We start from the raw sequence: 16,195 nt of genomic DNA, 5'->3' as shown, positions 1-16,195 counted from the left end.
GTTCATTCTGGGCTGACCCAAGACCCCTCATTAATAAACATTAGGGACAGTTTTCAGTGATCACAAGACTCTAAGATCAAAAACTGGATAAATGGGTAAAAATGAAGGTTAGTCACAAGGTTTTACAATCCCAGGGGCACAAGATAAAAGATATATAATCATTATCAGAAATCATCAAGGCAGCTGGATCATGGTTCAGAGATTTCAGGTATTTCATTCTGTCTACCCTAACATACAAAAGAGCAAAAAGCAGCGTAGGAGCAAGGGTTAAAATAAGACCTGTGGAATTTGTTGGGAGCAGCTGATGTCAGGGTGGTAGTGGCAGTTGTCCGCGACTTCTCGCTCAGCGTCAAGCCCCCGGCCGGCGGGTGAGACAATGAGGAGAGACAGAGAGACGCAGACAAATCCGCGCTGGTGAGAAACACAGATCCAAGACACGTAGCAGTTGTAAGCACAGACCTTTACTGGAGTTAAGCTTGCATTCTCTGTTACAGGTTCCGCGCGGGACAAGATACCCCGCGGGGGAACAACCTCTATGCGGCCGTCAGGCACGGCTCCCTGTGGGTCGTCTCCACCCACCCTGTCCGGGTAACCTCTTATATACTGTGCCCAAACCCAATAGGTTAGTGCCACGTATACAGAGGTGATTGGAAGATAGGGTTGGTGGGCGCGTACGTCATACGCGGAAACAGGATGCGGGCACCATCTTTACTCACTCGATGGGCGGGGGGAACTCTAGAGCAGGCTGCAGTGCGACCACTAGGCCCAACCCGGGAGGCGGCTCTCCACAGGCAGTAAACTGTGGAGATTGTATTCTGCTTTATGGAGAAGAGTTTGGGATTAAGAGAATGTTTGTTAACCCCAAAATGGTTATCTTAAGTATAAAAGAAGAGAGCACTAAAAGATAAACACTTGGTTTCCTCATGAAATGCACACATACCTTTTGTCACCCTGTAGTATATAAGCAGGATCTGTTGTCACTAATCTTCAGACCCCTGATCCTGTCACTTTCTCATCATTCCTTAATATCCTTTGAGCTCCGGTCTATTAGAAGGGACATCTGGTGCCCAATATGGGGCACAAAGAAGAAGACTCTGAAACAATATTAAGGAACCAAGGAAAAGTCTCCGTTAGAGGGATGTTAGTCCAGCCAATAGAAGAGGACTTGAGTCATATTGGTAAGTAAGCATTTTCTTGTAGCATCAGGGTAAAGGGCAATCACAATGGGCCACTGGAGGAGTATTGCTTGTGTGTTGAAAACATTGCTAGAAGTTGCTGGGGACTCTGTTAAAGCATCTGAATTATTAAGCTTATTTAATCTCACTCAAAAACCTTGTTATTGGCTTTGCCCTGAGGGTCATAATGATTTAAATTTAAAGCAATGGCATTTGGTTATGAAGGCTCTTCGTAAGGCTTTATCAAAATAGGGAGACTGTCCCATTATTAGTATGAGCATTGTGTCATCAAATAGCTGCAGCATTAGATCCCTTACACTCAGAAAGTGAAGACAGGGAAACTGATTTTTTCCCGAGAACACATGACTGCGACTGCAGATATAAATGAAAAGGAAATGAAACTCAGTGAGGAGGACGGTATAAGGACAGATGAGGAAGATGATAAATCTATGCACTCTCAGTGTTCTTACATCACAGTCCATACCAACCCTTTTCTAAATAAGGCTAGTTTCACTTACCCTCAAGACTTACCAAATTTTTATCAAGCAAAAGCTACTATTGTGTCTACTTTTTATTAACAAAATCCCTTATTCCCTGAACAAATTTGCAATCCACCTTCTGCCCCTATGCCCAGTCCCTTAATTTCACAGCCTCCTCAGAATCCATTTTTTACAGATACTAGCAATTCAGCGATATATATGAATCATGTAATAGTACCAAAGCCTAAACCTAAAATACCTATAATGAAATATCGACTATAGGGATCTCAGTAAGGGGACTTGGTGGCAGTACAACTTTTATCAGCTTTTCCTGTGACAATTAATCACTTGCCTCCTGATCAAAATAATCCTCAGGGTACATTAGAATTTCATCATGAGCCAATTCCTTTTAAATTGTTAAAAGATTTGAAACAAGCTTGTGCCCAGTATAGAGTGAATTCTCCATATACTACAGGTTTAATCCAGGGCATGGCTCATGAGATAGATTAATTCCTTGGGACTGGGAGATGCTAGCCAGAATTGTTTTAAATTCCATCAAATTTCTACAATTTAAAACATGGTGGACTGATGACGCTAATCAATTGGCCAGGAGGAATGTTAATGACCAACCTCCAGTGTTAATAATGGCAGAACAAATCATGGGCTCTGGCCAATGGGCAGGTACTGAAAGGCAGTTACAATACAATGATAGAGCTATCATCCAAGACAGAATGGCCTGCCTTGCAGCTAGGCAAAGAATTTCTGCACCTGGACAGCCTGCTTTAACTTTTGCTAAAATAATTCAAGGAAATAATGACCATATGTTGAATTTGTGGCACGAGTAACAAATACGATTCAAAAAACTGTACAAATACCTGAAGCCTGTGATTTAATTTTAATAACATTAGCTTTTGATAATGCTAATAATGAATGTAAAAAGGCCTTCTCATTCATTATATGCATAATATTTTAGTTGCACGTGACAATGATGACTCTTTAGAAAAGGTTTTCAGTGCTATTACAAAAATTTTACCTCAATATGGGCTACAAATAGCTCCAGAAAAGATTCAAAAGACTGAGCCTTACCTATACTTAGGAATGCAAATAGCTGCTAATAAAATAATTCCTCAAAAAATACAATTAATATGGGATAATTTACAAACTTCAAATGATTTTCAAAAACTGTTAGGAGATATTAACTGGATTAGACCCACTTTAGGGATTCCTAATTATATGTTACAGAACCTGTTTGATGTTTTACAAGGAGATTCTGATTTATTAAGCAAAAGGCTGTTAACAGCTGCGGCTGAACAAGATTACAAATAATTGAACAACGCATTCAAGAAGGACAGATTGTTCAAAAAGATTTAGAAAAACCTGTTGATTTTATTATTTTCTTTACCTTGCAATCTCCCACAGGCTTATTTTGGCAAGATGGTGTTTTGGAATGGATTTCTTTACTAAATAAGCAACAAAAATGTTTAAACACATATCTGCAAAAAATCATCTCTTTAATAGCCAAAGGTCGCCAAAGATATTAATCAATTAAGAGGTCACGATCCTAATCGCATAGTGTGTGATTTCACAAAGGAAGAAGTTCAAAGTCTATTTATCTTCAATACCTCTTGGCAAATAGCATTAAGCGATTTTAAAGGACAAATTGATAATCATTTGCCTATGTCAAAACTTTTACAATTTCTAAAAAGAACACGGTGGAGTTTGCCTAAAATTGTTAGGGCTTCCCCACTACAGGGAGCCATTACCATCTTTACTGATGGTAGTAGAAATGGACAGGCTGCATATGTCACCCCAGGGGAAAACGAAAGTTGGAAAACACCTTATACCTCAGCCCAGTGCACTGAATTAGCAGCTGTAATTCAAGTATTGCAAAATTTTCCACAATCTCTCAATATTGTTTCTGAGTCTGAATATGTCTGACAGTTACTCACACTGAGACAGCTTCTTTGTTTGAAGGAGATGAATTATCCTGAATGTTTTTACATTTAAAAACATTAGTCAGAAGTTGAATTAATTCCCTTTTTATCATGCATGTAAGAGCTCATACTAATCTTCCGAGTCCTTTGTCATTACAAAATCAGCAAGCAGATACTTTTGTGGGGGGAATTCAAGATCTCATGATATTTCACAAATTGACTCATATTAATAACAAAGGGCTGCAAAAGGAATTTCCATCTTTATCTAAACAGCAAGCTCAGGACATTGTTTGGACTTGTCCCACATGTGGACCTTTAAATGCACTCCCATTTGCATCAGGGGCTAATTCTCAAGGTCAAAAAGCAAATGAACTATGGCAAATGGATGTAACTCATATTTCACATTTTGGTAAAATGCAATACATACATGTTATTATCGACACCTTTTCTCATTTCAACTGGACTACCACACAATCTGGAGAACAATTCTGCCATGGTTGATCACATTTATTTAATGCCTTTGCTCTTATGGGATGCCCACGGTCTATAAAAATGGACAATGGTCCCGCTTATACAGGAAAGTGATTTTGTAAATTTTGTACTACTTTTCATATTACTCATATCACAGGAATTCCACATAATCCCTCTGGGCAAGGAATCATTGAACAAGCAAATCGGACGCTGAAGTCTATACTCATGAAACAAAAAAGGGAAGATGATGATCAGGAGGATGATGTTGTGAAAATAAGTACACCAAATGATCAATTAGTAAAAGCACAGTTTACTTTAAATTTTTTAAACATTTATGATAATTCATCACAGACACCTGCAGAACAAAATTTTCACAATTTAGGAAAGAAAAGTGACCCAAATAGAACTGCAGCTGCAGTCAATCTATTGGAAAGATGTTAAGGATGATCTATGGAAACCAGGCATGATAAAGCTGTGGGATAAGGGATTTTCTCTTGTCATTGCAGATGACAGGACCTTGATTTGGGTTCCCTCAAAAAGAATAAAACCCAGACATGTCAACCGTGACAAAAATAAATAAATGGGTAATGTACATTATAGGACATGTAACTTTAATTGCTGAAGGACAGGGACATAATTACACTTATTGGGCTTATATTCCTAACCCACCTCTGCTGCAGGCCCTAACATGGGCAGATCAAACTTTACCAACATATCTGAATACTAGTTTAGGATTCCCAGGTCCAGTAGATTGAAGGCTTCCAAAACTACTCAAGGAAGAAGGAAAAATGGTATCAAATTTGACTCTTCTATTTTTAGAAAGACCCACATGCATAGGTAATGAATTACCGTGTATGACAATAAGTAATCAAACTACATGATATAAGGTCAAGAATGATTCTTGTAATTACCTATATGTATATCCTTCTTTTAACTCTATGGAATCAAATGATACTGGCCTATTAGATGGGAGAGAAAGTTGGAATGGATGGCAGTTGTGTCATATGCATTGAGCAGTTATCATAATTAATGATTCCTATGGAATTGTAAGAGATGTGAACCCTGTGGGGCCTCCCATCTCTAACTTGGACATAACTGAGACTATATGGGCAGGCAAGCTAAATCAGAGTTTAATACATAGGGGATGATTTGTACCAAATCCGTGGGATGATAAATACAACATTAGTCAGAAATTTTTGAAAAATTTTCCTGGGACTGGGACCAATTTTTATAGTGAATTCTAATAACTATAACTTCTCTTTAAATAGCAGCCATAAACACTATAAGCAAATATGTACTAGAGATCCATATGTATTTGTTAAAGGTCATATGCAAATAAGAAATCAAACATTTAATTGTGAGAATTGTTCTCTATTCACTTGTCTCCAAGCATTTATGTTACAGGGAAATGAGACGATTATAGCAGCAAGGAAAAGAAGAGGTATTTGGCTGCTGGTGCAGATGTCAAGATCTTGGCAATCCTCTCCAGAAACACAAATCCTGATCCATTTGGCAAAAGAATATCTAAAAAGGACTAAGAGAATAACTGGACTCATTATTGCAGCTGTCATTGGAATCATTAGAATTATCACGGTGGCTGGGTTGCTGGAACTGCATTGCATCAAACCATACAGACACAGCATTATGTTAGAGAATGACATAAAAATGCCAGTGAACTGTGGCATAGTCAATCTCATATTGATGAGCAAATTATTAATAGACTAAATGATATAGAGACAGCATTGGTTCATATTGGAGATCAAATGGATAATTTAAATTTTTTACAAAGTTTAAAATGTGAATAGAATGAGAGCAATTTTTTTATTACCCTTTTAAGATATAATCATTCAGAAATAGAATGGGAAAAGGTAAAAGGGCATCTTTGGGGGCATTTGGATAATTTGAGTCTCAATATCCTAGAATTACAAAAAAGGGTATTAGAAATATCTCAGAATAATTTACATATAGCCAATGGAGATGATGTTATACAATCACTTACCCAAGAGCTAAAAAATCTTAAATTTACTGATGGAAATCACATAATTTTTTGACTACTATAGACTTAGATTTGTGGTTGTTTTTACTCTTTCTCTTCCTCCTTAGCTGTGTTAAACAAGAAATGTTCAAAGTAAGATGCCCTGCCACTAAGCAAAGCCATGCTACCAGTATGATTCTGGTAAAAGCCCTTAGCTCCCTTCCAAACCAAAGTCAGAGAGCTTGACTGGTAGCCAATGATGGGTGAGACCCTTCCTTCAGAGATTAAGGGCAACCTAAGACAGGTACAGTTACCTCAACTAATAAAATAAAAAGAGGGAAATGTAGGAGCAAGGGTTAAAACAAGACTTGCAGAATTTGTTGGGAGCAGCTGGTCTCAGGGTGGTGGCAACAGCAAACTGTGGGGATTGTATTCTGCTTTATGGAGAAGAGTCTGGGAGGAACAGAATGTTTGTTAACCCCAAATGGTTATCTTAAGCATAAAGGCAGAGAGCACTGAAAGATAAACACTCTGTTCCCTCAGGAAATGCATGCATGCCTTTTGTCACCCTGCAGTATATAAGAAGGATCTGGTTAAGAATTAAGTTGTCTGTTGTAACTAATCTTCTGATTCCCTGATCCCATTTCTTTCTCATCATTCCTTAATATCCTTCAAGCTCCGGTCCCTTGGAAGCAACAAAGTAGTATCGATATAGTGTTTCAGTAATCATAATCATCGCTTAAATCCTAACTTCTCAGTTACTGTCATTGGTGTTGAAATAATATTTTTTTGAGTTCTTACCCTGTTAAGCAAACAGTATCAAAGTTTAAACTTTTGCTTAGCTTTTCTTGGCGTTCCTTATGCTATAAATAAGTTTATATTAATCCAAATTCCAAAATGATGATCCCTATGCTAATTAGAAAGTATATTGAGGAAAACCCTTAATTTAAAAGGAAATCAAATTAACAAAACATATACTAACTACTTGCCTAGCATCAAAGTTGAGTTAGTATTTGACACTAAACAGAAATATCTTGTCATTTTGGTATAGGCAATGTTTAGAAAAATCAGTTGCATAATACAGACAAAAAAACAAATGAGCTTTAATGTTTTCCCTTTTTATTCAGCATTCCATTCAAAAGGGAAGCACTGCATTTTCACAATAGGAAAAGGAAAGCAGATGCCAGTTACTCAAGAATGAAGTTTTTATTTAGGTAGAAAGTCAATAAAAATGGGAAGTGCAGAGCTTAGAGGTTCCATATCTCATCACAAGAACAGAGAAAAAAGAAATGAGAAACACATTATTTTGAGGGAGAGCCATTCTTGGTCATGTTTGCTGACTGATGCTTCTCTCCCAATTGCCCAGAAGATATAAAAGCCTATGTACAGGACCCTTTCCTCATCACTAAGTTAACCTCATCACTAAGTTTTCAATGTTCTCTAGGAGAGGGAAAAAGAGAAGCTTTTATCTTTTTTCACCAGAAAAGTATCCCCATGTTACTAGAAATATTTCAAATGCAAGTTATTGGTTTTAAGAATCCTAGAAGAATTTAGTTTAGCAAACTTAAAATCAATGAACTAAAGAAATTAATTTAGCAAACTTACAATTATAGAACTAAATCTGGACTACATATTAAATAGCCTGAATTGTTTTTTGGGATTAGTTTACTTTTCTTTTGTTTGTTTCCTTGTTTTAAAAAGGCCCCACTTTTTACCTATTCATATAGTGTCTCCTGGGTGGGGCCCAGGCATCACTTTTCTGCTTAATTCTGCAGAGTTCTATGGGTCTTCTGGTCACATACCTACCAGAAATTATATATAGCTATTAAATATTAGTTGTGTTAATACTTACACATGTAAGTGTTAATATACATTATATATGTTTGGTCATGACTGTCTTTTCCTAGTCATAGCTAGAAGATAGAGTCTCTTATCTCTCTGTGGCCATGATTCCACCACTGACTGGAATATCAGCAGTTTGAGTGCTACTGCCCTTGCCCTCTGTAGGTCACAAACACCTGGGAGGGTAGGAAGCAGGGAATATCAAGCTCTTCTAAGTTTGCAGATTGTGGTCTGATCTCGGAGTCTACATTCTTCACCAAGGTCTTCATAGGAATCCACATCATAGGATTTGTGCTAGTTGAAGGAGTATAAGTGATAAAATGAAACACTCAGGTTCAGTCAATAGACCTGATCTTTTAATACCAAAATCTTGCTGTTTTCAGCATCCTGAGTTACTGCCTCTCCAAGATCTGGATACCATATGTGGTAGTTAGATTCAGTTGTCAATTTGGCCAGGTGAAGGCACCTAGTTTTGTTGCTGCAGACATTAGCCAATGGTATCTGAACCTCATCTGTTGCTCATTACATCTGCGGTTGGCTAGGAGGCATGCCTGCTGCAATGAATTATGTGTAATTTAATTGGCTGGTGCTTAAATGAGAGAGTGTAATGTAGCACAGCCCAAGCAACTCAGCATACCTCATCTCAGCACTCATGGCTCAGCCCAGGCCTTTGTTGATGCAGAAAGGACTCACCCCAGGGAAAGTTGTTGGAATCCAGAGGCCTGGACGGAAGGCCAGCAGAGATCACCCTGAGCTTTCCCACATAAGAAAGAACCTCAGATTAAAGTTAGCTGTCTTTCCTCTGAAGATCCATAAATTAAATCCCCTTCTATTAAAAGCCAATCCATCTCTGGTGTGTTGCATTCCAGCAGCTAGCAAACTAGAACACATACGTTAATATTTACTTTCTATCACTTAGTGATAAGGTCTTCCCACCATTCCTCTTAAAATTTTACTAAGCAGAGATAAAATTAAGGGTTTTGTCCTTACCCTTCTAGACATGACATCCTCTCCAAGTATACTGGTCCACAAAGGTAAGATGAGCAGGAGGGGCAGATGCATAGGCATCTGGCAAAAGTGTAGGAAGAAGGCATAGGAATATAACACAGAAATGTCCTGTGGGCTAAGGGGGCTGCTCACCTGATTGCAGACAGGCTTGTACTTGAGCCTTGGCTTGTTCAGGATCATCTTCAGCTGCCTGTGGTTAAAGTTGGACACACCAATGGACTTGGACAATCCTGCATCTTTACACTTCTCCAGGGCCTGGGAGGAACAGGTTGTAGAGAAAGATTTGTGTAAATTGGCTGTAGATCAAGAAATGATGAAAGACAACATAGTTAATAAGAACAAGTGTCAAGAAATGACCAGGTAGCTGATAGACTTTTATTGTATTAAAGAAGAATAATAGCTAGTGGCAACTGTAATAGAAAGTGCAAATATGCAGTGATCTTATTAAAAATTATACCAGGACAAAACTCTAATGGCTTACAAGCTCAAACTGAGTAAAAGTTAAAGCCCTTCCTAAAAGGACCTCCTTGACCTGGCTCCCATTTGGCCTCTGGCTTCATCTCAGTCATTCTTCTCCTGCCTCTGAATAATCTTGCTGTTTTGGATAAACTCCTCTCTTCACCTTAAAGGATCTGGAACTTGCTGTCCCATTCCCCAGATATTCTTTCCCTAATTATCTCTTTTAGTCACATTTCATTGCATGCCTCTGCTCTAATGTCTCCCTTTAAATGACAATTTACTTAGACATCTATAAAGTGGCAGATTCCCCATGACATGCCTCACCCTCTTTACTTTGCTTTATTCTCCACATAAATTATCACCATCTGACAAATTTAGGTTTACCCTGTTACGTGCTTATTGTCTGTCTCCTGTGACTTGAATGGAGAATCAGGAAGAGCAGATACTTTTGTCTTTATGCTCCATATATGATAGCTGATCAGTAACATTTTTTAATAATAGATTAATATAAGGTGTCATAATTCCAAGTCTACATGCAGTGCACCAAATATAGCAAGATTGACAAAGTGCCCTGAGCTGTATTATAGAAAGAAGTAGGCTGGGAAATGGTAAAACATATACTACTTCAGCACACAGAATTCTATATTAAAGAGTGAGCATGAGGCTGGGAGCCAAGCAATGGAGAAGTCAATGGGAAAGATGTGCCTCACCTCCTGCCAGGATAGGTACAGAGATTCATTTGCCCAATGAGGAGTGTAGGACAGTAGATGGAACATAAGGAATTGGCCGTCATTGAGTTAACAGAAATTTTTTTCCTGTTTAAATTTATCAATGAAATTCTGGTCCAGATGTAAAACCATTGCCCTGTTTATGGTAACAGAGATTCCTAAGAATCAGATTTACTACAGAAAGCAAGGTTTTTCCAAAAATTTATTTTCACTGTGTCAAAGCCTGTGAGAGAGCCCATTAAATTCACACAAGTTTTCCTCTCATTTCCAGTGGAAGTTTAGGCTAGAGGCAGGATTGTAATTGATATTCTCATATCCTAAAGATTTCTGAAATTTTGTGTACACCACATACATTTTGGTCTAGGGAACACATGATTGAGGAACTGGTAATATTATATAACTCCAAATCCTATTTCCTGTACCCTTCTAGAACCCTTAGAAAATATCCCTCCTTCATGCTCCAGGAGATGGAGCTTCTGCTTGGATCTGTCCCCCAGAGCCATGCATGGGGTTCTGTAAATTTCTTTTGTGAAGGAAGGACACACTCGGTGACTAGGAAATGGATCCTAAGAATAAAAACAATGTTGCAGCTTTGAGGAACACTTCTCAAATTCCTGACCATAAATTTGATAGCACACAGGTTGAGGGCCATCTAGGAACAATCCTAAATTCTCATTGGTGGAAGAGTGAACCATGTACCCCTCTCTTGGCTTCCTTGTCTGAACTCAGTCCTCTGAGGAACAATACTCACCTCCCATGTGGCACAGAAATCCGCTGTGTCAAATATGGTCTTTCCATTTTCATCTTGAGGAAAATTATCCTCCCCAGGCTGGAACAGAAGCAATCATTATAGGTAGCTCAAAGATTGATGCCTCTGCCCTTAGTTGTGCTGTCAGGCACAACTAGGGCTAGGACACTGAGGCTCCATGAATTTGGCGAAATTTTCTAGATAGAAATTTTTACAACGTGGCACGTATATGCAGCGAGAAGGAACACCTTCAGAATTAAGCTTCCTATAATCTCTTATATATACAATATGTGCAATAAGTATATTTTGCCCAAGGTCCTAAAGGAGACTGTTAGTGGACTAATTTTACTTTAGTCTGCTTCCTTAGACTTTGGAAATTTCTCTCCTTCACTTGACAGACAATCTGTTGCATGCCTCAGGTTCCAGCAAAAATGCATTTTAATCCTGCCGCAGGGTGAAAAATCACAGTTCCCTTCTCCTGAACACATGAAAGTCAAGGGTAAACATAAGGACTAAATTGGGTCAAACTAGATTCTTTTCAGGATTAATATGGATGCTGGAAGAGCCAGAGATGTTCTCAAGTATCAATCCCCCGAAGTTTTGACCTGCCCCAAAGGCATATTAGCCACAACTGGAAAATACTGAGATAAATATAAACCTGCATTGGAGGATTGCAGAGATAAAAGATGGGGAAAATGAGACATTTCTGAAAATATCTTTGAATCTTTAAATCTATCATTGCCTGGGACCTCCCGTTTATAAAATCAAACAAATTCTTACTTTCGCATAAGCTAGCTTGATTAGATTTCTGCTATTTTAATCGAGTTCTATACAACAAATAGTGGCTAAGAGCAGGCTACAAGGCCCTACTTTGAAATGGTGCCAACATTAAGTCCAAGGGCCTGCAAGCCACTGTCGATGCTCCTAGTTTTAGATCCACCCAGAGTGAACAACAAACCTCTTTCCAGTTTGAAGTTGGTGAGAGATGAGGAGACCGTCTTGTGTACCAACATGAGACTGGTTCATTGCTCACCACAGCTGCATGAGCCTGTGTCTGTGAACTTCCCCAAGAGACTCAGCAGCCATAATCAGGCCTGTGTGTTGGATCTGGTTAGAGTTATTTCCTAACATTTTTGAGGCACAGATTTTGAGTTTGTTGAATGCTAATCATTTGGAGGCATGGAGTAGGGAATTAGAGATACAAGTATTTTCCAATAAAAAAGTACAGTTATGTAGGATTTCCCCTCATTTCATAATGCCTACATGATCCTAAAAAAAAAAGCATAAGTCAATCATCTATACCAGAAGAAAGTCATGCTGCTAGAGGAAGTGATATTATTGTGATCATGCTCATTACTAACCTTCAGAGCTAATGGGAAATGAATAATGTAAAGGTCAACATAGTCGAGCTGAAGATTTTCAGTGAACTTTCCAAGGCTGGTCGGACCAACTCTGGTTGAAGAAAAGTGATCCAAAGCTACAGAGGTCAAAAGAAGTGTTGCTTAATATTTTAGCTGATTTTGTGGACAAGTAGAGGAGAGATAACTGATGAAGTGAGGATAGTTTAGCAAACTCACAACTGAGACTTATTTGCCACCATTATTGAATTCAAGTTTAAACTTGGGTCATCAGTGAACTTAGACTCTAATCAGTAGGAATAGAAAGAACTAATATTTACATTTAATTCAGAAACTTATTCCTTTACTAATATCCTTTAAATTTTGTGGATGTTTACAACGTAAGAATGATATAAAAATTGTTGAAAGGGAATAGAGTAAAATGACCAAAAGTGCATAGAAAAGGTGGAAACCTTGACAAATAGACACAGATTCAAGTTGGGGAAATCCTGCATATACAATATGTGGAGAATACTGAATAATAGCCATGCTGGAGAGTTCCTTTAAAGTACCAGACAAAAGTGTTTGCTACATGCATTTTTCAAGGGCTTTAATTTTCATTCCTGGATTAGTGTACTGTAACCTATATTTATGCAGATTTCTACTACTTGTACACCCAGTCTCCTCAGGGAAAAAGTTTCCTTTCATCTAGGATTCCCTTTTGATCTGACCTATTCAAATAAACTCAACTATTTTTTAAGACATTTTCAGTATATCTACTGAGCAATGGATGGAAAAGACTACATAAGTAAAAAATCATTTTCAAACAATACTAATGTGCATCATTTGAATTAAATTTGAGAGCATTAACCATGCATGTTCTGGAAATATTCATAGTTTCATCCTCATAAAACCCTGTGAATGAATATTTAATATTGCTCTGGGATTCATAACTGAAGTCAAAAGTTGATTTGCACATGATGATATGTGCTACCACAACTCAAAAAACTACACCTCCATCTATTTTTTTTTTGTATGCTATAAGGCAGGGTCATAGTTCATTCTTTTTCCATGTGCATATTCCATTATTGCAGCACCATTTGTTGAATTTTTTGTTTGTTTGCTTTTGTTGGTTTCTTTGTTTGTTTGGGAAGTGCACGGGTAGAGAATCGAACCAAGGTCTCCCACATGACAGGTGAGAATTCTACCATTGAACTACCCTCATACCCCCTACCTCTATCTTTTTTAATACTCAAATAGTGCTGTAACATTGCTCTCTCTTATTGACAGAGGTGAGAATTGAAATTCAAAATGTTAGGAAATTTGACAATGTCGTAAAGATGATAAGGAGAGCCATCAGGTGATCACAATGCTATTTGATGGTATACTCCATGCCAAATCACATTGTTTTAGACTGTGGCTCAGAAAAATAAAGTGATTACACTTTCAAATGGTCACAAAATGTAAACATAGCAATGATTGGAAACCCATAATACATGTGTTAAAGTTGTGCAAATGATAACAATTCAGAAACAGCTACTCGGCCAATGATATTATCTCATTTCTACATGTAGTCACATTTCACAAAGGTGCACACACACATGTACACATAACATATGCATGTCCACACACCTTTGAAGTGGAGAATATGTCTTCTCTCTTCAGAGTGCCATCTGCAACCTTGCTTCGAATGGCCCGTCCAACCTCCTCTTCATTTTCATACACATAGGCAGCATCAATACGACAATACCCAGCATCAATACCTGGCATATGAGGTATTCACCATCCTTCTCATTTATACCATGGTTGACTTTGCTTGAAGTGTTTGTACAAACAATGAACTTAAAGTTTCATACACATAGCTGCCTATGTGTATGAAAATGAACTTAAAGTCTTCCTTAAGGGAGACTGGAAATTTGTTCTGTGCTAAGCAGTATGACCTCGTAAGTCCAGCCTCCTCTAAAAGGCTTGGACATTGAATCTGTACTGAGCTTGCCTGGAAAGCAATGTTTCTTGTATGCTGTCAGAATTTGATGCTACAAATAACTATCTTGGCGGCCTTTTCTGCTTCATGCTTCGGAACCTAGTGGAGCAACAAAATCAAGCATTGGAGATCCATTTGATTGACATATAGTCATGCCCCAACAGTGGCCTTCACTGGAATCAATCATTCACACACGCCTTATGTTAGATCTGCATGTAGGGTAAGCAAATTGTCCCAGTTTGCTAGGGACTTTTCCAGGTTTAGTATTGAAAGCTATGCATCCCAGAAACCACTTTTGTCCAGGAAATTAGAATCATCATTCAATGGCATTAGAAGTCCCCAATATTTCCCTCAGGTTCAGTGATTTGCTACAAATACTCAGAGGCCCGAGAACATTGCTAGATTCATAGCTGTGGAGAGCCGCCTCCCGGGTCGGGCCTAGTGGACACGCCGCAGCCTGCTCTAGAGTTCCCCCCGCCCATCGAGTGAGCCAAGATGGCGCCCGCATCCTGCCTCCGCGTATGACGTACGCGCCCGCCAACCCTGTCTACCAATCACCCTTGTATACGTGGCGTTAGCCCATTGGGTTTGGATTTTGTATATAAAGGCGTTACCCGGACGGGGAAAGCGAGACGACCCGCAGGGAGCCGTACCTGACGGCCGCATAGAGGTTGCTCCCCCGTGGGGTATTTTAGCCCGCGCGGAACCTGTTACAAAGAATGCAAGCTTAGCTCCAGTAAAGGTCTGTGCTCACAACCGCCGCGTGTTACGGATTCGTGTCTGCCATTCAAGTCGGTTTGTCTGCGTCTGTCTCTCTCTCCTCTGTCCCCTTCGCCGGCTGGGGGCTTGACGCTGAGCGAGAAGTCCCGGACAAGTGGTGGCCCGTACGGGGAACCTTCTTCTGCTGCCTCTCCCCGAGCTGGTGAGGACGTGCTTCTCGGGTTCACGGCGGACCCTCCGCGCCTGATCAACGTGAGAGGGTAAGTGCTTTCTGCTACGTGAGAGTTAAGGGCTGTGGGCGTTCAGGTAGCCCCAGTGAGTCGGGAGAGCTCCCCGATTGGTTAAGGTCCAGTGCCGACTGCAAGCATGGGGCAGTCAGGAAGTTCACCTTTGTTAGCTCCCTTAAAGACCCTTTTAGCGGACGGCTCCTGTGAAAGTGAGCCGCCCACTTGTAAGCCGCCAGAGTCAAGCACTAGTTCAGACACCTCTGACTCAGAGTCAGATGGTGATGAGACCGAGGGTGCAGACGCGCCTCCGCTGATCGATTGGGGGAGGCCCCCTGTCTCACCCACGCAGCCTTCCGCCCCGCCAGCGCCTGCTGCAGGGGCGCGGCGGTTTCCGGTGAATGGTTTTGGTGATCTCGCCAAAAACCCTCACCACGGGCTCCCTCTGGTGGCCGAATCAGGTAATTACAGTGGCCCTCCTTTGCGAGACCCGGAACCCCCTACAGGCTGGTCTAGGGAGGGGCAGTTACAGCTGTGCCCCCCGCCTGCGTACGCAGGCCCTCAGGGTCCCACGTCATCAAACAATAGAGGGAGGCATTTCTGGAATTGGATTCCTTTTTCAACCTTTAGACCTTTCGGTGTGCTGGGCGGTTACCAACCGCTTAAGCCAGAACCAGCTTCAGAAATGTACCCGGTTATTATCAATCCCCAAGGTAATAATCAGTATGAGTCATATGATTACAAAGTCTTAAAGGAGTTGAGGCAGGCCGTCCATCAGTATGGCCCCAATGCCCCTTTTACATTGAATATGGTTGAAAACCTTTCCGCCCTGAATCACACACCCGCAGATATATATCAGTTGGCCCGTGCTTCTTTGCCACCAGGCCGATACATAGATTGGAAAGCATGGTTTGAGGAGTTGGCTGAGGAACAAGCCGCAAAAAACGCAGCGGGGAGACGTGGCGGGTGGAATGCAGATATGCTATTGGGGAAAGGTGCCCATTCCCAGAATCAAACAGGGTTCCCTCAAGAAGTCTATGGACAGATTTTCCGCTGTTTCATAGGCGCCTGGAAAAAGTTGGCAGGCCAGGGAGAGGCTCAAGCTTCACTC

General features: G+C 40.1%; 1 protein-coding gene across 3 annotated transcripts in view; it reads right to left on the bottom strand.

Annotated features, from left to right (window-relative positions):
- The window catches only part of LOC143691274 (aldo-keto reductase family 1 member C23-like protein), a 460,654-nt gene that overhangs the window by 7,557 nt on the left and 436,902 nt on the right, over positions 1 to 16,195 (bottom strand). For 2 of the 3 annotated variants that reach the window (XR_013179433.1, XM_077169528.1), the window contains exons 2-3: positions 10,823 to 10,900; positions 9,017 to 9,139 (exon numbers count right to left, since the gene is read on the bottom strand). Coding sequence is in view for 1 of the 3 variants with exons in the window: in XM_077169528.1 (XP_077025643.1) it covers positions 9,017 to 9,139; positions 10,823 to 10,900 (201 nt within the window). In the remaining 2 variants the exon portion in view is untranslated. Of the gene's footprint in view, positions 1 to 940; positions 1,095 to 9,016; positions 9,140 to 10,822; positions 10,901 to 16,195 lie in introns of all 3 variants that reach the window. The other variant, XR_013179434.1, reaches the window with a different exon arrangement.

Source organism: Tamandua tetradactyla, chromosome 7, assembly GCF_023851605.1.
Source record: "Tamandua tetradactyla isolate mTamTet1 chromosome 7, mTamTet1.pri, whole genome shotgun sequence".
In the NCBI taxonomy this organism is placed as follows: Eukaryota; Metazoa; Chordata; class Mammalia; order Pilosa; family Myrmecophagidae; genus Tamandua; species Tamandua tetradactyla.
This window is presented reverse-complemented; position numbering and strand designations above follow the sequence as displayed.